Raw genomic sequence first — 26549 nt, 5'->3', positions numbered from 1 at the left:
TGAGGTATTCAATTATTTTATTGTCCACACAGGTGGTTTGTCCAACGTGAACAAGCATCAAGGCAATTATGAGGAATGTCACACTCACTAAAAGTTAATCTCGATTATATGTGTCACAAGTCCTTAAAATAATAACATGTTACATATATTTTGTATAGAGCGCTTTGAGTATGAGAATCAGTCCGTTTACCAAATATTTATCAGCAGAGAAATCAAATTAATTTAGTGTAAAATGTGGATACGATGCTTTTATGTTAAAAGGACCAGCTGACAGCACAAGGCCACTGTGGTGAACACTGTCCTGCAGCAACACATCTAAAATATTCACATGCACATAGTCTTATTGCCAAACTTCAGAAGACCAACTATTCCCCAAAATATCGTAAATGTGCGGGCAGCAGAATCAGGCTGTGACAGACGACACGATGGCAGCCGACAGCTTTCCATGTGTCTCCACAACGCTTCGTCTCAGACGGACAAAACAGCAACGCAAGAAGTGCAATCGAAAGGTTCTGGGAGTGTTCCCGTTACGCGTGGATGGAGCACATCGTGGTCGTGTGCATCAGCTCACACGCTGCCATCAGAAATAAAAACATCATTGTTATTAGGAAACGTTTTGGCCTGAACAAAATGTGTCAACATCAAAGTGTTTCCTTTCCCCTGTTCTCGGCTCCGTTTTTATGTTTCTGTGACTTTGTTACCTTCAAAGCCAACTGAGGACAAAACCTGCAAATTATGGCGAGCTCTGCGGCTCTTCGTGGACCGCCCCGGCTTCATTTTACTAAAGAGCATTTACTGGCAGTAGTCTGTAAATCATCCCTGTTGAATGAAAACAAATGAAAAAGTAAATAATAAAAACATGCGGAGTCATTATTCAGAGACATGTTGCACAACCAACATCAGGAGTGCATGTATTTTTGTGACCTGCGGCAGATGTGCCTCTAAAAGTTTAACTGCGGACCTCAGAAGCAGCACTTTGGGCATTCAAAATAAATAAATATATATCCATTAAAAAGCTGACTTCCAGGGAATGTGTCAGACATGGCAGGAGAAGAGGAACAAAGCAACTACTTCGAAAAGGACGGCGGCCAAATTTAAACGGGTCACAGTTTTCACTTTCTTACGGGCTCAGGCTCTGAACCTTTGGATCGCACTTTTCTGTATCCAATGTCAAGTTCGTACTTAATAAAACCAACATGAAATAAACCAGCAGAATGACAAAAGCAAACTGAAAACAGATGATCGCTCAGAGAATAGGCTCTGTGTCATTCCAGCCGACACATGCATCCTTCCACCTGCAAGAAGAACAGACTCGTCTATTACAGCTTCAAAACTCGTTACAGGATTAAAAGGAAAAGCAAAACATGTCGAAACATTTTATGGTTGTTTCAGGGATCTGTCTGTATGACGGCTCTCACCTTGTTCGGATGCAGAGCTCCAGAGGAGGAGTGAGGTCAGTATCCACCTCCTGACTGCTCTGGGACAATCTGCCGACCGCTAAAAGTAAAAACATTTTTATTTCGCAGCTTTAGGAACACTCAGAAGCAACGACTTGGAAAAATCTGACTGAAAACAGGTCACGATTAACCCAACACATTTTAGACGTCATGTAAGGCAGCGGTCTCCTGCCTTTTTTGCGCCACAGACCGGTTTATGCCCGACAATATTTTCACGGACCGGCCTTTAAGGTGTCGCGGATAAATACAACAAAATAAAACTCGTACCGGTACTGAAAAAAAGAAGATTTATTCATAACACACGTGGAAAGACCCAGGAAAACCGAGTAAATGATAAAAACGATAACAAAATAACGCTGAAAACCGATAAAACCCTGAAAACCAGACATTTCACACCGAGCCTCAACTCTCGCGGCCCGGTACCAAACGACTCACGGACCGGTACCGGTCCGAGGCCCGGGGGTTGTAAGAGAGTTATGGACAGACTGGACACACGGGGCTGCAGACAAAGACAATCAGATAAACGATGCTACGTACAAACAGTGAGGCGGATCTCCTCCTGCTGGTTGGCCAGTCCATCGAAATAGTAGAGGTCGAACTCCGTGCCGCCGCCCTCGTTGGTCAACAGCTCCCTCTGCAGGCCAAACAGCACGCTGAAGTGGCTTTCACTGCACACCACCCAGATGGGGTAGCGTGGCGTCTTCAGGTAAGCTCCTACCTTAGAAGAAGAAAGCCAATTGTCTTTGATCACATCAGCCATACAGAATCACTGAGTGTTGCAATACGTGTACTGAAAGCAGCGCAGGCATCACTGCTCTGTACGTAAGCCAAACCCATCTTAACCATTTATTCCCGACGACCTGATGTAAAGACGTCTCGTCTGTAAGACGCCAACAAAGCGAACTACGACAGAGTCGACGTAACAGAAGGTCGCAGAGCAGAGCAGCAGAGGAGACACAGATGGTGCTCCAAGACTTCATGAGTTTGGAAGCTCTGCACCGGCCAAAGAAACAACTACAACAGCTTTGAAGGATTTGGGTGTTTTTGGAGCTTTTGGTGTCCCGGGTGTGCACAAAAACAGCTGAGCCGTGACGCAAACCCATATCCCCCTTATTCAAACTTTTCAACTATGAGAGGAAAACCCTGCTCACCTCAGGGTGTGACCTGACCAGACAGTCTGTGAAATTCAGCCCCTTAATAATGCCGGTGGCCTTCCCGTCTGCGTGGACGGGGACCAACTGATCAGGAGTTCACTCATTTACCAACACGCTACAAGTTTTTAGGAAAAATCCAGTTAAAAATGAAGATTTTTGAGTACTGGTTTCCAAATGCTGCGGCACATATGTTTACTTGAATATCATATAGATTCTATAATAGTTTAAGAATATACTTGTGGCGATGCTCCCATCATCAGAGTGAACAATGGGCCTGAAGTCAGGGCTTGTCGGTGTAACATGAATCAAACTGGTATGCGGTCTGTTAGAGGCTCGGTGTTTCTCACCTTACAGATGTTATAATGTTCAAACAAGGACAGCAGGCCGACGTCGCAGTGACCTTTGATTCCTTTGAGCAGAGTCATGTTGCCGTTGCCCGAGTCCAGCTCCACGTCATCATCAAACACATTGGAAACTGCTCTGCCACACAGCAACAGGTTGACCAGCTCCTGGTGAGAAAACACACAGTTATTACTGCGTCGTGTTTCTGTGTTACCTCCTGTAAAGCTTAGGCAGCGTGGCGCGTACTGTCAACACGTATGTTTAAAAACAACAAAGACAAAATGAAGAAATGTTCCTGTGACAGCAAACGGCGCAGGGAGCGAGCGGCCTCATTGCTTTTTCACTGTTCAGTTAAAGAGTATTGTTTAGGATTTAGTGACACCTAGAGGCGAATCTTCCAAGCTACACTTTAAAGACACCTGATGTCGCACCATCACTGCAGATTCACAGCCCAGAAACACAACAACACTGTGACAGCTTTAAAAGCAGCTTAGAAGCTGAAGCTAATGAATCTTCTTATATCCAACTAGCACAATACCTGTGTGCAGTACCCATGGGCTCCAATCAGCGTGGTGGTGGGCACATCCATATCTTCCTGTACTCTAAAGAAAGAAGAACCACATCATAGTTGTTTCACAGTCTGGTTCCAGCTACTTTGTTCTGCATAAAAGATGTTTTTAAAAAAGTACTTTTGAATGGACCGCGAGAGAACAGCAGACACAGTCAGCAGCACGCAGCCCAACATCCCAGGTTCAAACTGTGGGGAAAAAACAGATAAAAAGGAAAGTGGAGGATAAACGTTTGTGCCCTCGAGAGGGAAAAGGAGAAGAAATGCCCTTCTCTCACTTGCTCAACATGCTGCTCAAGGACCAACTCCAGATCTTTGAGGTTCTCCACAGTCAAACAGGTGATCTAGAACAAAGACAAGTCGTAAAACGTCAACAGAACAAAGAAAAAGCACAAAGTTTCCCGGTTACGGCTCTGAATCTTACGTAAGTTATCTTACATTCATTCTGATTAGCTTCAGTGCAAATATAAAAATGTGTACCTTTTCAAGCACCCCCTCAGATCTGTAGGGTCGAGCTGGGGTGAACTGATTTCTCCCTGAATTTCTGTTTCCAAACAACAAAACCACAGCAACACCTTCATAAACGTAGCGACGCGAGAGCAGACTCACACCAACGCAGTTCCTAACATCTGTACAATATCTGCAGATACAACACCAATAAAACGGCTGTGTGCATCAGTAAAACTGGAGATCTCACATTGCAACTGTGGCTTGCTTTTCCTCGCCAGCCCTCCACAAGATCTCAGCCAGAGCTAAAACGAGACACTTTCTCCTGATGCTGTTGGACGGTCTTAATCTCCTGAAGGGGGAATAAAATCTCATGTGAGCGAGAAGCGCCCATCACTGGTAATAATACGGTTGAAACTGAAATACAGAAGTCACTTGCTGAACATCATTCCCCCGTGTGAAGTAACAGCTTTAGAAAGTGACTGGAATAAAGTGCTCGGAGGTTCATGCCATGAACTAAAGGGTGACTTACTGCAGGCCCATGGTACAGCTCTCAGTGCTTTCAAACAGCAGTTTCTTAAGAACAAAGGCTTGAACAGACGCCAGAACTCCACAAGGACCTCCCTTAAAAAATTCAAAGCCACAATTAAATAAAGCCTGTGAAAATAAAAACAATTTAAGCATCCGGCTTGATTAAAATCACCTTTCTCTGCACAATCCCATATCGGAGATCATGCGTGTCTGAGAATGTGAAACCCTGATTCCTCCACTCAATATTGAAACAATTTCGGCTGGATCCAAGAAGAAGTGTTTTTAATTCCTAGAGGGAATAAACGGAAAACAAAGACATAATCAAAGGCAACTGCAGAAAGTCTGCGCAGCAGCTTGAGAGAAACCCTGGTGTAAATCACCCACCGTGGCAGTGCGCTGGTCCATCGGGCGACCGGCGAGGCTGTGTTCGGGTAAGGTTCCCCGCAGAGGGGCGTCGCAGAGTTCTCGCAGATCGTCATCATAATCCTCGATGTCATCTAAAAAATTTACACAAATATATCCTTGAAAATCAAAAGTTAGGCACCGATTTGTTTTCAAAGGGCGAGAAACAATCAGTGAAGCCCCGGACCGCACATACAGAAAGTATTTGCCTTAAAATAAACTTTAATACTAGATGAAGACAGCCCAATGCCGTTTTTAAACGATGAGTTCACTTTTAACGGGAAAAGATTATCCAAACCTTAAACTAATAACTGCGTGTGCCACCAACAGGAATTTTGGACCCTTTTTTGGCAGAATTGCGTTGATCCAGTCACAATGGGGGCTTTTTTTTGCAATGCCCCTTTTTGTTTAAGGTCATTCCAAAAGTATGATTGTTTGTTTTGCTGCCGGTGTGCTTCAGGGCTTTGTGCACTTGAGCTTCACAAACAAACGTATGATTAAACATTCTCCTTCTGGATTTTATAGCAGAGAGCAGAATCTGTGGTTCCATCAATTACAGCAAGTCATTCGGGTCTTAAAGCAGCGAGGCAGCCATCTAACTAATGCTACTAACTCATCAGGGAGAGTCAGGGTGTGGCTGCTGACATCCACCTCAGCTTTCCCGAAAACTAATTAACCACGGGTAATTTATGAATAAAGAAGGTTTGGATAACTTTTAAAATCTGCGCTTTGCATTTACTCGGGTTATCACACTCTAAGGTTAAAATTTGTTTGGTTTTCTGAATGTTTAGGTGTGACAAATATGCAAAAGAAATCAATAAATCAATAATCAGAAAGGGACAAGCACTTTTTAACAGCCCTGTACTGCACAGCACTTACCCAAGACCATCGCAGACGCATCCAGATCAGCCACACTTGGCCTGGTCTTTGCTCTAAAAAAGAAAACTACGTGTAAATATTGAGAACAAAGCCTGGGAAAGCAGTGAGCATGAAGCCATTACTTATTATGTGGAGTCAAACAACTTAAAGCTATTTTACTTTGTCGTCGTCACCATGTTCAGTCTCACTCGCTCAAAGCTGTTTTCACTCGGTGTTCTCTGTGAAACGCTCAGCGCCTCGCGCCCCGCTCGTACACGGTCAGCTGAGCCGATTTCACTTCTGCTGCCTTGTAAACTTCCAGTCACCAAACGTCCATCCTGAGTGGGTCTGGTTTCCTCTTCTCCTCTGAGTAGCGGCTGGGACACCTTTCGACTGTTACGTTTTCTGTTTGATTCCTGGAAGGAGAAAGTGAAGGATTAACAGCAGATGAGCACGCGATCACATGTGTTTTTAGGCATAAAAGCTTTAGTACCTGGGGTACCGGTCCAGCCAATATGCCTCTCCTAATGCGATTAGTTCTGCTCCTTTGGGTGGTCTCAGAGGTGTTTTTTTCTGGTTCTTTTTGGATTAAGCTCTTCTTGTCTTGGAGGGAATCCATCGCTGGATGGTCTTGTTGAACTCCTAAGTCAGGACCCCGGAAACCTGTCTGATTATTACTGGACTTTTTATCGTTTGCTGGCATCAGTGAAGCATTTGTAGCTTGAGAAGGGAATGTTGCTGTTATATCAAGCCTGTGAAAGACAACAGCATATTCATTTAAGCACATTATTACAAAAAAAGAAAGTAAAATCAGTAGAAAATAATGCATCACAAACGCTGCCTGTAAAATACCTCGATCTGGTCTGTTTGCTTGGAACAGAAGCCGGGCTGCGGTCCTCCTCTCCTCCATTCTCCATCGAACTAGTTTGGGCTCTCCGTGGGGAAGCCTCACTGCTCACTGGTTTCTCATTCTTTACTTGTTCAATGAGATGCTTTACAATAACCTCCAGTAATGTTTTCAGAGGGTTATTCTGAAGCTGCAGTGACAGAGAGATCAGCTACACACGTTACCTGTTGTGCACCACAGCAGTCACCTTGCAGCTTTAACGCTTACCTTGTTCTTCCTGTAGAGATCCTCAATGCTGAGAATCTGCCTCAGCTCCGACCTGTTGTTGATACTGGCCTCCGTGCGTGGATGCTCCTCATCCATGCAGGCAATAGTCCTCTTCAGCCCCTGAACAACATTTCCAACAAAAAACAAACAAACTGGGAATTAGTCTATTTATTTTTCCCTCATATTGCGAAAGCTTGCATCTTGGTCGCATGCTCTCCCTCGTGCACTGCTGCTACGACCACATGCACGTTTTCTTATTTTAAATAAAGCACAGCTGCTTACAGACACGCTCGCTGGACCAGAATCGCATCGACATAAACTCGCAGCGGAGCTGCAGCTGGCTAGCTAGCAGTGTTAGCGGTTTGCACAGAAACGCTGTGATGGGCTATCAGCCTGAATTACCACACGTTAGCCGACTCACCTTACGACTCAAATACTCCCGTACAAGGGACGAAGACACCTCTTCGACTGAAGGGACCATGCCGAGGACGAGTCTGTCCGTGTTAGCATACACGATCAACGAGAAGCGGCCATGGTGTTAGCAAACAACAGCGGGATGCTGCGCCGACAGCACTGAAGAGCTGAGTTAGCTGCGTATTGTTAAGGTCTTAATAAATTACGGCTGGGTACAGTTTAGGTTCAAACAGGGTGAAAACCATGCAATCTCCACTCGGTGTCGTGGGGTGTCCTCGCGGGGGCTACAGCTCCGTGAAACTGCGGCCCTTTCAGACCCTGTACGGCTGCGTTACCATGGCAAAGCTAGTCGTTCACGGACGCTTCGAGCTTTTTTGATGCCCTGGGCTACTTTAGCCTTGGTGCCCTTCTCTCAGGTTTGTGGAGAGGTACGCTCATTCTATCCGGTACAGCTCGGGCGCACTGGATTGGACCCCCCCCTTTTGAATTACATTCGTTCAATTTGTGTAGTGATTTGTTCACTACACATGATGCAAATCTCCTGTTGCACCACATCCCAAAGCGGCTCTATAGATTGAGATGTGGTTACTGTGGAAACCATGTGAGTACAGTGAAGTCACTCATGTTCAAGAAACCAGTCTGGGATGATTTGATATCTAAATACCACAGAGATGCACCGCAGATAATAAATCAATATTTTGTCTTACATTGTTTGTTACGGACAATAAACAGCTCAGGAGCTGCTGCTGAAATGATGTTTCATCCTTAATTTAAATACATCACCACTGTGATTTTTATAATATTTGATTCATGATCATTTCCCCTCCGTGACTGTTAAGTTTGGAGAAATCAGTGTGATTGTAAACTGCCACTATTTCAATTATCACACCCTGCCAACAAAGAGGAACAATGTGTGCTTGGAGATGAGAGAAGACAAAAGGAACAGACTGCCCATGAAATAATCGTGTTTGCAGAAAAATATCTTACAGCTTTATGTGACCTTGTATCTAATCCATGTGTCTGAAAGTGCTATGAAACTATGCTGGGAAACCCACGTGTTGCGACTTTCATCCGTAAATAAAGCCGCGGCCGGCTGAGTTGGTTGTGTCCCTGTGACGCGCCTCCAATAATCCATAATGAGTCGAACTTGTACGTTGCGCATTTATTTTAAGAACAAAACAAAAACGAACATTTGCGCTTTCAATCAATTTACAACTAGCGCATGGATTAACTGGTGTGCCAAAAAATGACGGTCAACAGAAAAGTTTGCCCACAAACCACTCACCCAACACACCTGCTGCGAACACCGACATCAGGTAAATAGACTGTGACCACACCCACATGCCATCACCTGAGACGCAGGTAAAACTATACACCTGTGCCACCAAAACAAAAAGGAAAAACATAAACATTGACTTTGGCTCTTACACCACGGTTCAAACAAGCTGACAGGACTGCTCCTCAGCGTCCTCTCAGACTATCACAATTTTGCTTCTTCTTGCAAGAATAAAAGAAAAAGCTTTTTCAGCACATCGATCGGGGTCTCCATTGCCTTGGTTTTTATTAAAGTGGTGTCACCTTTGGATTTATCTGACATTCTGGTCCTTCAAGCCAGATCCTACATCCCAGCCCTTTGCCAAAAATAAGGAACCTGCAAATTGTGGGAGGCCTTGGGACCATTGCTGGATACCTTATTACTCCCACTGACCACAAATTCAAAAGACCTCTCCGACAACATTTGTGTTATCTGAATCTTATCCAGTAAATTTACCAGGAAAATGTTTGATGATAAAATCAGACTTAAGTGTAATTCCAAGTGCAAAGGGAAAGCGAGCCATCAGGTTAGTGAACGAGAAGCTTGCTTGTTAAGTCATTGAAGTGCAGGGAACTTCTGCAACCCGATCCTCAATAACTTCTGATCTTTGCAGAAAAAGACATAATTATGCCATTTAAGACAACTTAGCAACAACTATCAGAACTACATTGTGCCTTATATTATAAACACAGATACCTGACCTGATTTAAATGATCAACAGATCAAAATGGGAAGCAAGCCACACACAAAGAGATGACGTCTGATGCACTGGGAACTACTTTGAGATAACATAGCCACATTTAACTGTAGAGAGCCTTATTGAGCCATGGGCCATGCTATGCCTAAACAAACAGGAGGGCTGGTACAAGGTTAGAAAGGTTTCTATGTGATGCTGAGGAAGACAGCAAGGGTGTACGATGTGCTCTGCCCTTCCAACCAAAGAGTGAAAAATCACCCTGCTCCAACCAGACTGGGCCAAGCTCCGACTAAGTGATGTGCAGAGTGCGTCTCTTATGACAGCACTGGGCAAAACCACTGGGCTGGTGGGGCTTGAAAGGCTCAGTGTAAGTAATTTTGTTTCAGTTAAGGTGGTGCTGCTAAACCTTTACAATGCTTACATGTGAAGAACATGTGACTCTACAAACATCACAAACACGAGAAAAGTTATTTTTTAATTGTTCAAAGTGCTTCCCAGAGAAGTTTCAACACCTACGTCGGATATGCTGTCGGCCCAAAAAGGAGGCGTCTGCTCCATGTTTGCCGATGTGTGATGTATCATTCATTCCCAACAACACAGATGGTTCAGTAACAAAAGCATCACAACCCTTAAAGCTTTGTCTGTTAGTAAATGCAGAGGAGTACAGCAGCTGACCATTACTGGTTGTTGCTGTGTGCCGTGTCTTCAAGGACTGATTCAGAGAATTATTATTACAGCACTGATTAAGGTAGATTGCATAGATGATATAATTTTGTATGCAGAGGTACCCATGATGGGCAGATGGTGGCCATGATGACACCAAGTATTGGCGATGTATAGCTTTGTGTTTGGTTTAGCTCCTTTACATATGAACTTGGTTGTAGCTTTTCTTTTGCGTTTATTATATTTTATTTGCAGTCTGTTTGGGTTCTGGTTAATCTTCCGAGTTCAGTCATATTAAGTTGATTCCCTTTGTGATCCTTTTACCCAGCCGTCGATGGTCCTTCGTCTCGTGTGTGTGATGTTCTGCTTTGCTAGCCTTGGTTCTTTTGTGGGTTCTGTTCAGCTGTGTTCCCCAGGTGTTTCCACTCTGCTCTTACCTCATGTGTGTGTTTACGTCTTCAGTCTTCCTCTGTTCTTTCTCACATTGTTGTCATATGTGTCCTCACGCTGTGTGCTCTGCGTTTCCTCCATAGTTCATGGCTTTCCATGTGAGGTATTATTACCCTTTATACTCATGTATTTTGATCTTCTTGATATTGTTTAGATAATAATAATAATAATAATTTTATTTATAAAGTGCCCTCAAACAAAGTGCTGTACAGCTATTTGACAGTAACAAGATGAATAAATAAAAGAGATAAATAGCAGTACAAGTAAAAGCACAATACGTTACAAGTAAAAACAGTAAGAATTTAAAAACTAAAAGGCAAAGAATTAAGACCTGTAGGATAGGGTGAACAAACATGTCTTCAACTTAGTTTTAAAAACCTCCACACAGCATGTCTGCCTAATATCTTGAGGGAGGCTGTTCCACAGAAACGGGGCACGACAAGTAAAAGCTCTCCAACTGTCTTTTTTCTGGCTCTAGGAACCTTTAGAAGGCCAGAGTCCTGAGATCGGAGAGCACGAGATGCAACATAAAGGTGTAAGAGGTCGGAGAGGTATGAAGGTGCCGATCCATTTAGAGCCGTGTAGGTGAGCAGCAGGACCTTAAAATCTGCTCGAACCTGACGAGGTAGCCAGTGATCTCAGAACAGGGTAATGTGCTCAAATTTCCCAGTTCTTGTTAAAATGCAAGCAGCTGCATTTTGCAACATCTGCAGACCTCTAAAACTTTTCTTTGATAGCCCAGAAAGAAGAGCGTTACAATAATCAATGTGTGAGGACACAAATGCATGGACAAGGACCTCTGCAGTGTCGCTTGACAAAACTTGTCTGATTTTGACGATGTTCCTCAAATGATAAAAGGCGGTCTTTGTTATCTTTTCTATATACTACTGTTTAAGCTTTTTCATTAATATGTAGCTAAATTATAAACAGAAGGAAAGTTAATGAAGTTCTGAGAAATCTGTGTGCTTATAAACTCTTGTTTAAGTGCGTCTGTTTCACCTCCTGCTGCGCACGAGGAACAATGTGTTCTAGGACATGAGAGACGACAAAGGAACAGACTGACCATGAAATAATTGCTGTGCAGAGAAATATTGTTGACTTGTATGTGACCCTGTATCTAAACCATGTGTCTGAAAGTACTATGAGGAAAAGCTGAGGGGCCTGGCTCTCATCTTCCTCTCAGATTATAAGAGTGAGAGTGTTCTTGCAAGAATTAACAAAAAAGCTCCGTCTCTGGGCTGGGGCCCGGGCCGGGCCTCGGGGGCTTGGGTCCTGGTTGGTGTGTTGCCGGGGTTGTGGGCGGGTGGGTGCATGGGGGCCCAGCCTTGGAGCAGGGTGCCGCCGGTGCATCGAGCCACCTGGGGGGGCTCTTCAACTGGTGGGGAAGATTGTCACATCTTGCAGGAGCTTTCCTCTCCTCAGGGGCTCTCTCTGCAGGAGGGGGAGATACAGGAGAGGTGGAGGAAGATCTCAGCCTGGGTGTTTATTGTCTTATGTAGTCTGGAAGAAGAGTGGATGGTGGGGTGGGTGCAGTTTTCTCTGTGGTGGGGTTGGGTGGACTGTCCTGGGCTCTGTGGGGCCGGGAGGCGCTGCTGCGCTGGGCCCCGGTCTGGATGGGCCTGGGCCCCCTTTCTCTGGTGGGTCGCGGAGTATGGGGGTGCCTACTGGGGTCAGCGGGGGAGCTGGCCCCAGGGAGGGGTCACTTGCCCCTCCCTTCCTTCCCTCCCCATCTCCAGCTGCCTCCCTCTTCCCGCTCCACCACAACCACCCACACATGCAGGACCTTGGAGTAGGGGTATGTCACCAGGGTGCAGAGGAGGCCACCCCCCCCGTCCCCTTCTGGCTGCCTCTGCCTCAATTTTATCCCACAACTTAGACATTCACATTACTCACACTCTCATTACGCATACATATAGGATCTTGGGGGTGGGCACGATACACGGAATCCAAAGTACCATCAGGGTGTACACCCCACCCCTGGCGTCGTTGCCCACCTCTCAATGTTAAATACACGTAGACATTGAGGGCCAGCAGGAGGGACCATGCGCTTACCTGCTGCTCTCTGGCAGGTAGCTCCATGCCCTCCTGGGTTTTAAATGCACCTTAGAACACACATGCATCAACACTACAATGAGCGGGTGGAGGGAGGTTTGGAGTCTTCTCTCACCCCCGTTCTCTGCGACCTGCTGGAGCGGGGGGGCTAGGAGGAGGAGTTGGCCGTCCGACTGCGGTCTGGAGTGTGGGGCCTCCCTGCTGCTGCGGAGTCGGGGCGGTCTGCCTCCCCCCACCGCAGGGAAAAGGGTAACACCACCTGGGTCTGGGTGCAGTTCCCCCCCTCCAGGGGCAAGGGTACCTAGACCCGGGGCTTAGAGTACGCTCGGGGAGTGTGATCGTGTGTACAGCGTCTCTTTATGTCTGTCTCCACATTGGTTGAGTGTGGAGTAAGTGCATATGAGAGCATGAGGGTGGGAATGGATGTTTGTATCTGTGTGTGCCTGTATGTCTGTGTCTATATGTCAGGTTGGGTGTCAGGCGCCACCTCTCTGGGGACATCTTAGGCCCTCCAAGGTATGGAGGCCTATCTCCCCCTACCACCACTTCCCCTGCCAGTGGCGGACTCCCTCAGACATTGGTGCGTTGGTGGTTCTTTGTGTCTGGGGATGGGCGTCCAGGTACACACCGGCTCACTCCTTGGCGGCCGCTTATCGGGGCCTGGAGCCTGGGGCTCGCTCGGGCCACTTCGGAGGTGGGGTGCCCCCGGCCTCTCGGCCTGGGGCTCGGTCACTCAGGCACGGCTGGCTGCCGGTGGAGCTCACGGGCACGTCACTGCAACTCCCCCTGGCTTCTGCTCCGCGGCTGCTGAGTGAGCCCTCATCTGGGACTCTCCTCAGCTCTTTCTGGGACAGTGGCGCGGCTGCCCCTCTGTTGGTCTTCCTTGGTCTCTTGTGTTCTGAGGGCCTCTGGATGTCTGGAGTTTTGATCTCCTCCATACCTGCTTCATGCCCTGGAGGACGGGGCTGTGGCCCCCCCACACCCTCTAGCAGATCATTACATGAAGGAACCTTTTAAAAAACAAAAAACAAGCGCGTCCATGCTCACAGGTGTACACACGGGTGATCACACCCACAAACTACACCCTTTTTGGCTCCTACCTCAAAGCACACTGTTCTGTTGATCTTATGTGCTGCACAATAATGTTTAATATACCAACGCACCAAACGCAGGTACCGGGAACGTGTGGAGTCCCGCTTCCACCAGGGCGACACACGGAGTATGTGTCACGGACTACGCACCATTACGGACTACAAAGCCAGGGACACTGCGCCGATCAACGCCGACTCTGCATTCACCAACGAGCTGAATCGGTTCTACGCCCGTTTCGAGGTTAGCCAGGCGGCTAATGCTATCTACCGCCTGACTACCGAGGACAGTGACGTCATCAGCGAGAGACCGGTGACCAGCATCGCGGAGCATGACGTCCGAGCGGCACTGAGGAGAGTGAACACAAGGAAAGTGGCGGGGCCAGACGGCATCACCGGCCGTCTGCTGCGCTGCTGTGCTGACCAGCTAGCAGGTGTGTTCACTTACATCTTCAACGAGTCCCTGGCGAAGTCTGTGGTCCCCACATGCTTCAAAAGATCCACCATCATCCCTGTGCCCAAGAACAGCAAACCCTCATCCCTGAACGATTACCGGCCAGTTGCACTGACCTCGGTAGTAATGAAGGTGTTTGAGAGGCCGCTGAAGAACATCATCTCCTCCTCCATCCCAGACACCACGGATCCACTGCAGTTCGCCTACAGATCCAACAGATCCACAGAGGATGCCATCGCCCACGTCCTACACACCACTCTCAGCCACGTGGACAAGAAACAGGGTAACTATGTGCGAATGCTGTTTGTTGATTACAGTTCAGCGTTTAACACAATAGTGCCCTGCAGACTGTTCACAAAGCTGAGGGATCTGGGACTTAACAGCCGTCTGTGTGCAGTGGGTGTTGGACTTCCTCACTGGCAGAACTCAGGTGGTGAGGGTGGGCAGGTGCTTCTCCAACAGCATCACCATCAACACAGGAGCACCTCAGGGATGTGTCCTCTCGCCACTGCTCTACTCCCTCTACACTTCGGACTGTGTGGCCACCCATGGCTCCAACACCATTGTGAAGTTTGCTGACGACACAGTGGTGTTGGGTGCCATCTCCAACAACGATGAGGCGGCCTACATGGATGAAGTGAAGAATCTGGCATCGTGGTGCCAGGACAACCACCTCCAGCTGAATGTCAGCAAGACCAAGGAGCTGGTGGTGGACTTCAGAAGGGGTCAGCACAGAGACTACAAGCCCATTATCATCAATGGAGCTCCAGTGGAGAGGGTGCAGTCCTTCAAGTATCTTGGTGTCCACATCTCCTCAGACCTGACATGGCTGCCCACATTCAGGTCCAGACCAAAAAGGCTAGGCAGCGCCTGTATCACCTACGACAACTGAGGAAGTTCAGGGTCTCTCCAAAGATCCTCAGGATTTTCTATACAGGCGCTGTGGAGAGCATCCTCACACAGAACATGACATCGTGGTTTGGGAACAGCTGTGTGAAGGACCAAAAAGCTCTCCAGAGAGTGATCCGTACAGCAGAACGCTGCTGCAGGATTGCTCTCCCCCCGCTTCAGGACACCTACACCAGGAGATGCCGGACTAGAGCAGCGCAGATACTGAAGGACCCGTCCCATCCTGGCAACAAACTGTTCCAACTTCTGCAATCTGGTAGAAGGTTCCGCATCTTCCGGGCAAGGACAGAGAGACTCAAGAGGAGCTTCTATCCCCAAGCCATCCGTGCCCTAAACACACACACCCGCCCTCTCACATCATCTATAATTGACTGAGACAGGACTCTTCCAGACACTAAACCAAGGCACAATGTACATTTCAATTCCTTTAATTTTAAATATGTTTATATTGTCTATCCTGTAAAATAGTCAGATATCTATTCATATTAATGTACAGAATTCACCTGCTTGCTGCTACTACTGCACATTCACCCAGTGTATATACTATATGTGTATATATATATATATATAATGTTCTTCCTCTACACCCCCCCCCCCCAAATTTGTGCACATGTCGAGGAGCGTGTCAGGTTACATTTCACTGTGTGTTATACTTGTATAACTATGCATGTGACAAATAATAAAGAACCTAGAACCTAGAACCTAATATTTAGTATTTACTGTCATATTCCCATATATCATTGTGATGTTGTTTATTTTATTACTCTTGTTCTCTTCTGCTTGTTTTCTTTTTTCTTTCTCAGCAGGTGACCCAGGTGACTGATATATGCATTTTTTTTTCTTTTTTTCTTCTTTTTTTTCTTTTTCTGCTCATTCTGTTGGTTTTTGTTTTTTGCCCTTCTCCCCCGTCCCTCTTCTCAGCTGTTTCTCTTTCCCTCTTTCTTTCTCCCCTTCTTTCCCCCAGTCAAGTCTGTCCCATATTCAGTAAGTGAAAATAAAATAAACAATAAAAGGTGAATCAAATGGACCATTGTGGCAAGGCTGGGATGGTCAATTTGGTAAAGTAAATCCGTTGGGCATCTTTCTTTGCCTTTAGACAACAATTCTGATGGCAAAAGAGCCAAACGGGACAGGCAAAAAAAAGAAAAAAAAAAAAAAAAAAGAATTAACAAAAAGCTTTTCCATCAGTCTGACAGTGACGTAGTTCCTCCTGCAAAGTGCAGGATGCAATGAGCAGCAGCACTGTATACATAAGTATTAGCCTAAGCTTATGCTAGCACAACCTCGCCCAGAGCAAGGAGGGCTAGAGGGGCCGCCAAACCACAGGCGTAGACCCTCCAAATATGTGGATAGGAATGATTAAAAAAGAAAATACATCAAATGCATGTTTTTAAACTGACAGTGTGTAAATTGCTAAGACTATAAACCTCTTTTTGAGGAACTTGCTCCTTGGTTGAACATTATGACCACAGGCCCTGTTCCTGCTGTGTAACTCCTCAAGTCTGAACGCAAACTGTATTTAAATCACGTTTCAGCTGAACGTGTTCTGAATAAAAAATGTAGAGATGCAGATAAAGAAAAATAACAAAACTCTAATACCTACATTTTGTGACAGAACAACAACTAAAGAGGTGCAGTTCTCATCAAGTGCAGCTGATGAACGGGCAGTGCGACGATGCGGTTCGAGGGCAGTTGCCTGCTTTGTCTAAGGCATAGGTGTCAAACTCTGGCCCGCGGGCCAAATTTGGCCCGCAGCCTAATTACATTTGGCCCGCGAAGCCAAACCAAATTACTATTAGAGCTGGCCTACTGGCATTATACAGCTAATATATATATTGTTTAGTATTAAGCTCGGCTTGTTCCATATTCAGTTTTTCAGCAAAACGTGTCCATAAGAAAAGATTCATTCTTATATCTGGAGGAATAAATATGTTTCAATAAATATTAACGTTAGCCCGCGACTTTGTTCCAGTTTTGAATTTTGGCCCACTGTGTGTTTGAGTTTGACACCCCTGCTCTAATGTGTAGTCAACCAAGGATGGGATCCAAACATGTCTTTGTAAGGGAGGAAAACTTTGTGCGGCCTCCTTCTTGAAACTGCTTCATCCTGTGTTCACAGCGTGTTGCAGTTTACTCAGCAGTGTTATCCTGTAGTTACAAGGCCCTTTGATTGTAAGTATTGTGTTCAAATGCAATGTCAGGTCACAAGACATTTTAAATACTTTGCTGCCTTAAAATCAAACTTATAGAAAAAAAGCAATGAACCTATTCTGGCATTTCATTCTAGAAAGGTTACATTTATGTATTTGCAGTTTCCTTCCCACAGTCTTTTCTTATGAACATGTATAATGTTATTTTATTATGTGCATGTCTTTATTGTTGTATGTTTTCTCTGCGTTGGACAAAAAGATGTCCATCTCAGACAGTTTGGAGCCATGGTGCGCTGTCCATGTCTTAACGGATCATTCTGAGTATTCGAACACATTTTCATTGTTTTTATGGGGAACTTTTCATTTTGATAAATTACCACCCACTGCATTTCCATGGCATACAGCTCCATTCATTGTGCTGTACTATGGATGCATGCTACACTGGGACGCTAGGAGTGATGATGACGCTCAGGTGTGGCTTGTGGTTACTCATTTGTGACGGGACGGTCCGTCCTTTCAGGCAACAGGTTGCAGTTTGTTGCTGCAAAGGTTGTAACAGTGAAAGAAATCAACAATGCAGTTCTTTGTGTTCATTTTATTAAAAGTTTTTTTTTCTATTTATAATATACGACAAATAATCGGACATGTCTACTTTTATATTCATTATCAATCCTCGACAACTTTAAGCGTAGCACATTTAACACAAAAATGGTTGGTGCATGAAAAATTCATCTGTAGAGGCTGCAAGTAAAACTCAGGGATGCAGCTGTTTTGTTCCTGCAACATGGGGCTGCCTCTAAATCGTCGATATAACTGCTGTTCTTTAAGTGAATGCACATCTTACATTTAACATTTCAATACCTCAAGCTTAACATTTGCCATTTATGGACCAAAACGTGTGATATTTACAGAACAGTACCAGAGCAATGCAGGAAATGTGCTGGTATGACGAATATTGTCAGGGCCGCGCAGGAGAGATCGTTTTGAAGTTTTGGTGCAGCCCTTGTCGTGGGAACAAGAACCACGTGTTTTTGGCACAGGTATCATCTTCCATCCTAGAGGGGAGTGCAGCTTTACATTTGAGCAATACGTAAACAACATCTTGTCTGTGTTTTTTGCATATGTGTGTTATGTGTCCCTCCCTTAGGAATGCCAAGCATACTGCTATTTCCTTCCCTCTGTTTGACAATGCCAGGAGGGACGACGTTTTACAAAAGGAGTGAGAGACAGAGGGAAACTCTCCAGATCACGAGGCGGCATCAGTAGTCGTAAGCTGCAAGAAAGAAACAGAAGAACGGTTATCCAACTCGCCGTCTGGCAGAGTCTACGAGGAAGAGGAGCATGCGATCCACTTCGTGAAGAGAGGTTCATATCCAGACGGGCATGCAATCACACCAAGGTGGTCTTACTTTCTATTGTGAGGATGCAGGTACTTGCTGCCGTGCCTCTGCTGTTCACGGCCTTGCACATGTACTCTCCCTCGTCCTCGGGGAAGGTCTCCGGCAGGTAGAGGCAGTATGTCTCTCCTCTCTCTATGTACTGATAGTCCTCACAATCTTGAAGCACCTCTCCCTCAAACCACCAGGTCACCTCTGGCTTTGGTTCCCCGGTGATCTTTACGGTGAACCGAACTGGCTCAGAATCTACCACCGACTGGTTTTTGAGGGGCTTTTTAAACCACGGGGCCCCTGACCTGGCGTGATCCTCCTCATCTTCGTAAGCCACAGAGCCGTTAATGATGCTGCCCTCGTCCTCCACGTCGTCATCCTTCTGCAAACAGAGGACAAAACAATCACAAAAAGTTGTTCGTTTGTTATCTCGGTGCAGTTTGTCATGAAAATGGAAGATTTACTTTTTGGAGCGCGGCATCAATCTCCTGCTGCTCAAACTGCATCCTCTGCAGTTTCTGCTCCTCTATCCTCCTCCGTTCCTCCTCCTCTCTTGCTTTGGCCATCTGCTCAAAGCGGGCTCGCATGTCCACTTTCTGTTTGAACGGTGACTCTTCGGCCCTCGCTGGAGTCGTTTCCTGGTCCTCATCCTCCGGAAAAAACAAAAACTTGTAATACATGCTGCTGAGATCATCTTCCATTGATATGAAAAAAAAACCCACGTGCTATAAAGTGCTCTTACCTCCTGGAACCGCTCAGCTTCTCTCTCCTTAATTTCATCATCGATGGCCTTCCTCTTGGCTCTCTCCATCTCGATCTTCTTCTGAATCTCCTCCTCAGTCAGCTGCTTGATCTTCTCAAACTTGGACTTGAGGCTTTTGGCCTGAATGGAGCCGGTTCTCTTGAGCTTAGTGAGCTCTTCGTACTCTTTGCTTACAACATCCGAGCTTTCATTTATTTCTTCCTGTAACGATATGTGGAACACAACTTTAAACATTTAGTCACATTTTTCTGTCAAACACGCTGTCGACTCGACTGGCTGTTGTCTGATATTTTCAGCTGTTCGAGACGGACCTCGCCCATCTCTTGTCTGAGTTGTTCGAATTCCTGCTTCTCTTGCTCCATTTTCTTTTTGCGCTCCTCTGCCTTGCGTCTCCTCTCAGCTTCCTCCTTCTCTTTCAGCAGCTCTTCAAAGTTGATCTCCAGTTTCCTGGGGTGCAGGGCTTCCTGAGACTCGCTCTTTACCATCCCTTCGTCCTCATCTAGTACCTAAACACACAAGCACCCACAAAAGTGTTTCAGTATTTTAATGTTTAATGAAATCCTGCAGCAGTAACGTCTTCAATTTGCAAAAGCAATTGCAAATCTAAAGCATTACAAACATTAGATAAACAGCTGCATGCAAAAAAACCCAAGATGCATCGTCTGGAGGCCACTGTGTCCTTGTATGTGTAGGGAACACATTGATAATAAGACTCTTGGAGTAAAAATAATTTATACTATATCTGAAACTGAAAATCTCTTACTGTTTCATCTCCAAATGCAGACTTTTCCTGATCCAGACCAGGGCTCTTGAAGAAATAATTGAGACAAGGAAACAGCAGTGCAGTTGTAGCCCATCATTACTGATGTGCAGCATGAATCTATTACAGGCAACACTTCTGCAGGGTCACTTAAAGAAGGTGTTGGCTTAATCCACTGATGCTGAATGAAACTGTGTTTGATTGTTTTACAAATATCATAAAACTGCTTTTCATGCATGTTTTCCTGCTCTGTAACAAGAGAGCTGAGCAGCAAAGCAGCAGCAAATCAACTTGAGGCTTTAACAGCACAAAAAAGCTGTAACACATTAGTGATCAGTCCAAGACATGCAGACTGTGCAACGCTTTTGTCACCAAGTGATGGACGTTTACCATGCTCTTGCGGGCCTCAGCAAACAGCCTCTTTTCCTCCTCCAGTCTCCTCTTAGCCTCCTCCTCTGCCCTTTTCTGCTCTTCCTCTCTCCTCTGGCGTTCCAGCTCCTCAAAGCTGACACATATCTTCCCAGGCTCACTGCCCTCCAGGTTCAGCAAGGCCATCAGCACCTCGTCATCCTCGTCTACAAGCTGAGTGAAAGCCCAACGGTGCAAAGACCACATTAATGTCTGCCTGGTTTTAAAAAAGCAGTTGATCTCACCGCCTGTACACACAGTAAAGGCAGCTCTGCACAGAAAGCTCGATAATTATCCAGACTAGTTTGTTTCACTAACCAGGCCAACCAGCTGCTGACTAGAGTGTAACATTCAGTTGGCAGATGATCGCTTCCTCACGCACAAAAGTTCAATCTACACTTTTAAGGCAAACAAATTCATTGATATAATGAACAGATATGTATCCACTCTGAGAGAAATGTTTTGTATTAAATGCAGATTCAATATTGACCATGCTTTTCCTGGCTTCAGCAAAAGCTCTTCTCTCCTCCTCCATCCGTCTCTTGGCCTCTTCCTCTGCTTTCTTGCGCTCTTCCTCTACCCTTTGTCTCTCCAGCTCTTCAAAGCTCAGTCTCAGTTTTCCTGGGCGAAACTCCTCCTTGTCTTCCTGTCCTGTGCTTTCCTCGTCTTCTTCCTGATGAGACACAAACATATCGCAAACGTGATTAGGCCGTCTTCACAACACAAAAGTGATTTGGAAGCGCAAACACAAATCCCCTAAAGTTGTTTTTTTTAATCCCAGGAGGACTTCTGAAATATTTTCACATGGCTCGTGATTTATATCTTGCTTGAAATAACTGTACACTGGAAGATGCTGGCAGTCAGAAGGAAGGTTGTTATATCCGTCTGTAGATATGTATGTGTGGTTTCTCTGGTGCCGCCCTAAGCTTGCATAGAGGAGGGTTGCAAAGCGACATGCAGATGTACAGCAACTATGGGAATGCTAAAGCTGCTGAAGCGCACTTGTTGCCTTCATGAGATCTGCCAGTGAATCGCACATGTACAAAAGCTATGCTTGCTGTTTTGCAGTCATGTGTACCATTCCCAGCCTGGCCTCCTCAAAAGCTTTCTTCTCCTCTAGCAGGCGGCGTTTGGCTTCCTCCTCAGCTTGCTTCCTCCTCTGCTCCTGCCTTTCTTTCTCCAGCTCCTCAAAGGTCAGTTTCAGCTTTCCAGGAGTGACTTGAACCTTATCGGAAGCTTTCTCCTCTTCATCCTAATGCAAAAGAAAGCAAGAAAGCAGACCTGTGGCTGTAAAACACAATAGCTCCTGTTAACACTGCGTTCATATTGATATCTTCATTTACCTGTTGATTAACTGAGCGTCTCTTCACTTCCCGGAAGGAGCGCTTGTTTTCGTCGTAGCGTCTTTTTTTCTCCTCTTCTGCCTTCCTTTTTAGCTCCTCCTCTCGATTCTTCTCCATGTCTTCAAAATTCACTTTGATTTTGCCGGGAGGTCGTGACGGCTTCGCCGGGACCACACGCACCAGGATTGTGTCATCTCCTTCCTAAAAAGTAAAAATAGCCGATAATCACGGTCTAGAGAATTCACAACAACAATATCATCACAGTTTATATTAAAGAAAATGTGACGAGTCAGATATGATATTATTATTATTATTATGTGTGTTGTCTGCAGCACTGAGAGAGCAAACCCCCCACGTTCACTGGGACTGTGTGTGGGTAGGGAGCGACTCTGCAGTTCGCAGTAGGTCAGTGTACGGGTGTCAGTCTAAGATAGCAGCAGTCACAGCAGGGAAGGCTCGAGCTAATTCTGTCTGTGGGAGGTGTGGGAAACAGCTGCCAGTCATTGCTGTCTACACCTGGCAGCTCTGTTCCAGCTGTTTCCAGATCAGTGCATTCCTATATGTGAACAGGCTCTTTTTAATGGTGTGATCTGAAGCGTCATTGTCTTATGTGGTCAACGAGGCACAAAGGAAACAGTTAAAGCAGCAGTCAGGGGTCAGAGTAGCTTTTTAGACAAGCTTTGAAGAAACTGATTTGACTTCATGATCTGATCTTTACCATAATCAGGGTCCCAGATACACGTAATTGTGTTCCATACGTACAAAGTAAAATGGAATCTGTTCACTGGTACAGATTCAGTCGAGATATTTGAATAAGCAAAAGTTATTGTTTCAAGTTTATGAGGAGAAAATATCTTTTGGGTTTGTTTTTTTCCGATTGTGTTTCAGTGAAAGCAACAGTGTTACGCTCCTGGTCTTTCAGGCTCAGTGTTATTAGTGATGACTAAGGCAGAGCTTTGCAGCCACGTTCAAAGTTTCACACTGAACAGGATCCATATAAAAGTCCCATTTTCAGACAGCATTGTGAACCTTATTGCTTTGCTACAGCAGCAGAATCAGGGCAAAGAAGTAGTGCTCTGCTGCTTGTAATTGCCTATTTGGCACGAGATCACTGACGTAACCACTTCCAAGAACTGCACCGTCTGAATGTATAAGAAGCCTGAAAGTGGACTAATTGGAAATCTCCGTCTGATTTAGCTTGAATCGTTTTCCTGCATAGTGAGGTTAAATGTGTGCCAGCAGTTCACAGACTGGTCATGTTAGCAATGCTGCTGGTGGATTCAGACCTACATCCAGTCTGTGCCAACTCTTTGGATCTCAAATGCCCATTACAACTCATCCGAGAGGCAGCTGAGGATTAAGCATTACAGTGGTAACCACACTGGTTCATCGCAGCCTCTCAAACACCAAAACACACTTTGTTTTTGCCTGAGCCCAGGTTCACTGACCTCAGCGGCTTTTTGAGCCAGTTCTTTCTGGATTTTGGCTTTCTCCAGCTTATCCTGGGCCTCCCTCTTCTTCCTCTCTTCCTCCATCCTCTTCCTCTCCTCCTCCTGTCTTTGTTTTTCCATTTCTGCAAACTTCCCCTTCACGCTACCTGAGGATTTCACAAAGCGAGACACAAGCCTTAAGCCTCGTCTTCCTCCCGGATAGTCATCGCTCATTACCATCCCTTACCTTTGATTTTGGGGACGTAAGATTTTTCCACCTTCGCTGGCTTCACCTCCTCTTCCTCATCACTGGAAGCAAGCAGTTCTTTTATCTGTGATCGAGCAGATAGAAAGTGTGACGAGGTGAGGTTACGGTTTAGCTGGGATCATCTCCTTTGCCACTCAGGAGCCATGCTGGTCCCAGCAAGAACACGAGCCTAATCCCTGCTAATAGCAGGGTCATGTGGCTTGCAGCAGGCCTCTGATTGGCCCGTCGTGTTGTTGAACAGATAGGGGATGAGTGCAGGTGTCCGAGCCTGGCCAGCTACGGCACAGCAGTACACAGGAAGGCCGTTTTGTCTGAGTGCCTGATAATCACACAACACCGTATCACTGCTTTTATTTCACTGCAGTCGAGTAGGAAGAAAAGCTGAACCCTGGAATTCTTGATCTCTGACTTTCTCAGTGGGACTGAGGTCTGCTTTTTTCTAATGGATTAATGACGTTTTGGTGATATATTAAATCAATTTAAAGCAATTTACCATCGTGGACTAATCTGATTAGTTGATCACTGGATTCAGACGTTTCGGGCATCGTTCATGCTGCTTCACTATCACGTGACCCGCTGGATATTTGACATATGGTGAATTCTGAATTTAAAGTAGTGGTGAGAAAGTTGTTCAGTGCACGACTGTTTCAGTGCATATTAATATGGTTAAAGATGGCTTTTTACAAAAGGTCACTTTAACAACAAGCACAGGCCAGTTTGACTGAACATGAGCTCATATCTACAACGTTTAGCAGGTTAATACATGAGATGTGACAGATGTGACAGATGTGTCGGTGCAGTGTAAAAAACGAGTTCTCTCACAAACCGCAGTCTCTGTCACGGCGCCATGCCTCATCATGCCATGCAGATCACAGTGGGAGGTTAGTGGGGTTATCAGCCTTTGACCTGCTGCTTCCTGCGATGCCACTCTCTCTCCTTGATGTATTGCTCCTTCCTCTTCTGCTGCTCCTCCCTGTTCCTCTGCCTGCTGCGCTCCTCCCTGGCCTTCTGCATGGCCTCAAATTTGCTCGTCACGTTCTCCTTGTCTTTGTTGAGCTTTGGCACGTAGCTTCTTGCCACCAGCTTTCTGGATCTGAGGAGTTTCTGTGGTTTAACAGTCGAAAAAATGATGAGTTCGTTGATGCAACTGTGGGAAAAAATGGGACCAGAAATGTAAAGATGCTGCCAGTGTTTTCCATCTCACCTCTTTTTTGAATGCCACATCAGAAATGTTCTGGTCTTCATTTGTTTCAGGCTCTTCCTCCTCCTCGTCCTCGTCCTTCTGTGAAACACCATTAACATCTCCCGAGCTCTCGTTTTGCCCTTTCTTTTCTTTGTGCTCCAAGCCGTTCACGTGTGTCTTGTCGGTCTCATTGCTCGCTGTTTCATTCCTGCCACGAGGTTTCTGATCTTCTGTGGATGCGCTCTCACCTCCACCCTCGACGTCATTGGCTGTCACATCGCTTTCTTTATCTTCCACGTCGTGGGCATCTACAGCTGCCACCTGCGCCACCTCAGTCATGTTTGTACCACAGTGACAGGCCGACAAACACACTCTGTTTAAAGTTCTTCGCCTGCAAAGCACACAAGTCACGGTTCAAACACTGATGACCAGCCAACCTTGCTTTTTTATTCCACCAAACGTGTTTTTAAGAATCTGCTGTTAAACACACAAAGACACAACTCACTCATCGACACAGCAGAATAAAAGCTTAAAACTAAAACTAGTGCCGCACATAAGTGCTCCCTTTGGCCGACAACATGGCAGACTACATTAATTTTACATGATTAAAATCCTAATTTTAAAGGTTTTTTATTAATCTGTGTTTTGAATCAATCATTTTAATGTCATTTCTATCTTTGCCTAATTTTATTTTTCATCCTTTAGCTGAATATCAGCGTAGCACTTTACTGTCGTTTTGCTACATTTCGCAGTTACTGTCTGTCTGCATTGTCACATTTTTACCACTGCAAACAGAGCTGTTACTCAGTATCTGGAGAAAGAGTGCAATGGAAGCTTGCCGGCCCCTATTTATAGCCCACTTGTGGCTCTAGGGCATGTGATCGTGACTATTTCTGATGACTGATAGGCAGTTGGACACAGCTCGAGCTGGCACCCACATGTCGCCCCACAGACCCTCGACAAGATGGCCAAACTGAGAGCAGGACAACTGGATGAATGAGAGCTGTTTGGACTGTTAGTCACCCCACACTAAAACTGTTGCTGTGTATCAGCGTCCCCAAATACCTTTCAGACTCAGATATGAAGATCTCACTGTGACCCGGCACAGCTAATCAGAAGCTCTGCCATTGAACCAACAGTCAACGCACTGAGGCGGATCACTGTAGGCCTCACAGGTGGGCTCAGCCCGACTTCAGAAGTATTCGAAGCACTTTTACATTATAGCAGAGAGTGGCTAATTGAAGCAATTACAGTTATCAATTTTAGGCCTACAACACACTGCTGGAGCCAGGGCATCTGGTAGGTTGTAGCTTGATTTAGGGACGGCTGATTTGATTTTCCACCCTCATTTTAAGAGGTGAATGGGTGACAGTGTTTGTTGCCCTTTGTGGATCTTCACGCCATATTCTGACTGTTTAAATTCCAATTTAGAGGGATTTTGAAATAAATCCATTATAAATCTGTTGCTGCTGATAAATAAAAAGAACCTGCTTTGTAATAAATACTCTCAATATTTAAACAAACACTAGTGTGATTTCTGTGCACAGCTGGCAAAATCATGCCATAAAAGCCTGATTCTAACCTCAGTCAGGTTTAAAACTATTATTAAGCAGTGAAGCTAGAGCCACACCAATGAGCATGGCTAAACCCGCAGTAACCAAAGAGCTGGTTAATCCTAATTCAGGGTGTAGGTAAATAATCTAAAAACCACACACTTTGGTCTTTTCAAATCCCCCTCGTGCTACAGAATTATGAAACCAGACTTTACCTCTTCAGTGCTTTCGTCCTCCTGCTTTGATTGATTTTCTTTCTTATTCCTCTGGGAAGCCACAAAACCTAAAGTGAGACCAAGCGGAACAATGCGAGGAGCGACCGCTTCCACCCACTCGACTGGCTTCTGGTTGCTGGTTGCCTGTTGGTGAGCAGTTTCCTTAAAAGTAC

General features: G+C 45.6%; 2 protein-coding genes across 5 annotated transcripts; both read right to left on the bottom strand.

Annotated features, from left to right (window-relative positions):
* On the bottom strand, positions 1-7946 carry mindy4 (MINDY lysine 48 deubiquitinase 4). Of its 2 annotated transcripts, XM_040052917.1 has the most exons (18): positions 7295-7946; positions 6874-6993; positions 6612-6796; positions 6253-6511; positions 5940-6175; positions 5781-5833; positions 4884-4996; positions 4672-4788; positions 4501-4592; positions 4219-4320; positions 4002-4065; positions 3800-3865; positions 3643-3710; positions 3492-3555; positions 2959-3120; positions 1995-2175; positions 1419-1497; positions 1-1295 (listed from the first exon to the last, which is right to left on the bottom strand). In XM_040052917.1, the coding sequence occupies exons 1-18, from the start codon at positions 7352-7354 to the stop codon at positions 1247-1249; spliced, it is 2070 nt and encodes a 689-aa protein (XP_039908851.1). In that variant the 5' UTR covers positions 7355-7946; the 3' UTR covers positions 1-1246. The 2 variants fall into 2 exon arrangements, with proteins under 2 accessions (XP_039908851.1, XP_039908852.1); XM_040052918.1 differs by lacking the exons at positions 1-1295; positions 1419-1497 and having other exon boundaries at positions 2038-2171.
* Positions 7947-17645: 9699 nt separating this feature from the next.
* Positions 17646-26549, bottom strand: nexn (nexilin (F actin binding protein)). 3 transcript variants are annotated; one of them, XM_040052827.1, is made up of 15 exons: positions 26377-26546; positions 24630-24999; positions 24332-24529; positions 23405-23489; positions 23176-23324; positions 21728-21928; positions 21463-21636; positions 20875-21057; positions 20367-20558; positions 19980-20024; positions 19528-19722; positions 19196-19417; positions 18918-19103; positions 18475-18835; positions 17646-18338 (listed from the first exon to the last, which is right to left on the bottom strand). In XM_040052827.1, the coding sequence occupies exons 2-15, from the start codon at positions 24945-24947 to the stop codon at positions 18325-18327; spliced, it is 2523 nt and encodes an 840-aa protein (XP_039908761.1). In that variant the 5' UTR covers positions 24948-24999; positions 26377-26546; the 3' UTR covers positions 17646-18324. The 3 variants fall into 3 exon arrangements, with proteins under 3 accessions (XP_039908761.1, XP_039908760.1, XP_039908762.1); XM_040052826.1 differs by lacking the exon at positions 17646-18338 and having other exon boundaries at positions 18440-18835; positions 26377-26549; XM_040052828.1 differs by lacking the exons at positions 17646-18338; positions 19980-20024 and having other exon boundaries at positions 18440-18835.

The sequence above is a fragment of the Simochromis diagramma genome, unplaced genomic scaffold (genome assembly GCF_900408965.1).
Source record: "Simochromis diagramma unplaced genomic scaffold, fSimDia1.1 OVJJ01000419.1, whole genome shotgun sequence".
Lineage (NCBI taxonomy): Eukaryota > Metazoa > Chordata > Actinopteri > Cichliformes > Cichlidae > Simochromis > Simochromis diagramma.
Note: the sequence above shows the minus strand (reverse complement) of the source record. Positions and strands in the feature narration are given on the sequence as shown.

Coding starts and splice junctions, on each gene's coding strand:
- mindy4 (XM_040052917.1), bottom strand. CDS start 7,354: ATGGTCCCTTCAGTCGAAGAGGTGTCTTCGTCCCTTGTACGGGAGTAT. Junction 5,834..5,939: donor AACATGGTGACGACGACAAA/GTAAAATAGCTT, acceptor TTTCTTTTTTAG/AGCAAAGACCAGGCCAAGTG. Junction 3,556..3,642: donor CTCTCGCGGTCCATTCAAAA/GTACTTTTTTAA, acceptor TTCTTTCTTTAG/AGTACAGGAAGATATGGATG.
- nexn (XM_040052826.1), bottom strand. CDS start 24,947: ATGACTGAGGTGGCGCAGGTGGCAGCTGTAGATGCCCACGACGTGGAA. Junction 21,929..23,175: donor TGGCTCAAAAAGCCGCTGAG/GTCAGTGAACCT, acceptor TTTACTTTTTAG/GAAGGAGATGACACAATCCT. Junction 19,418..19,527: donor TCAGACAAGAGATGGGCGAG/GTCCGTCTCGAA, acceptor ATATCGTTACAG/GAAGAAATAAATGAAAGCTC.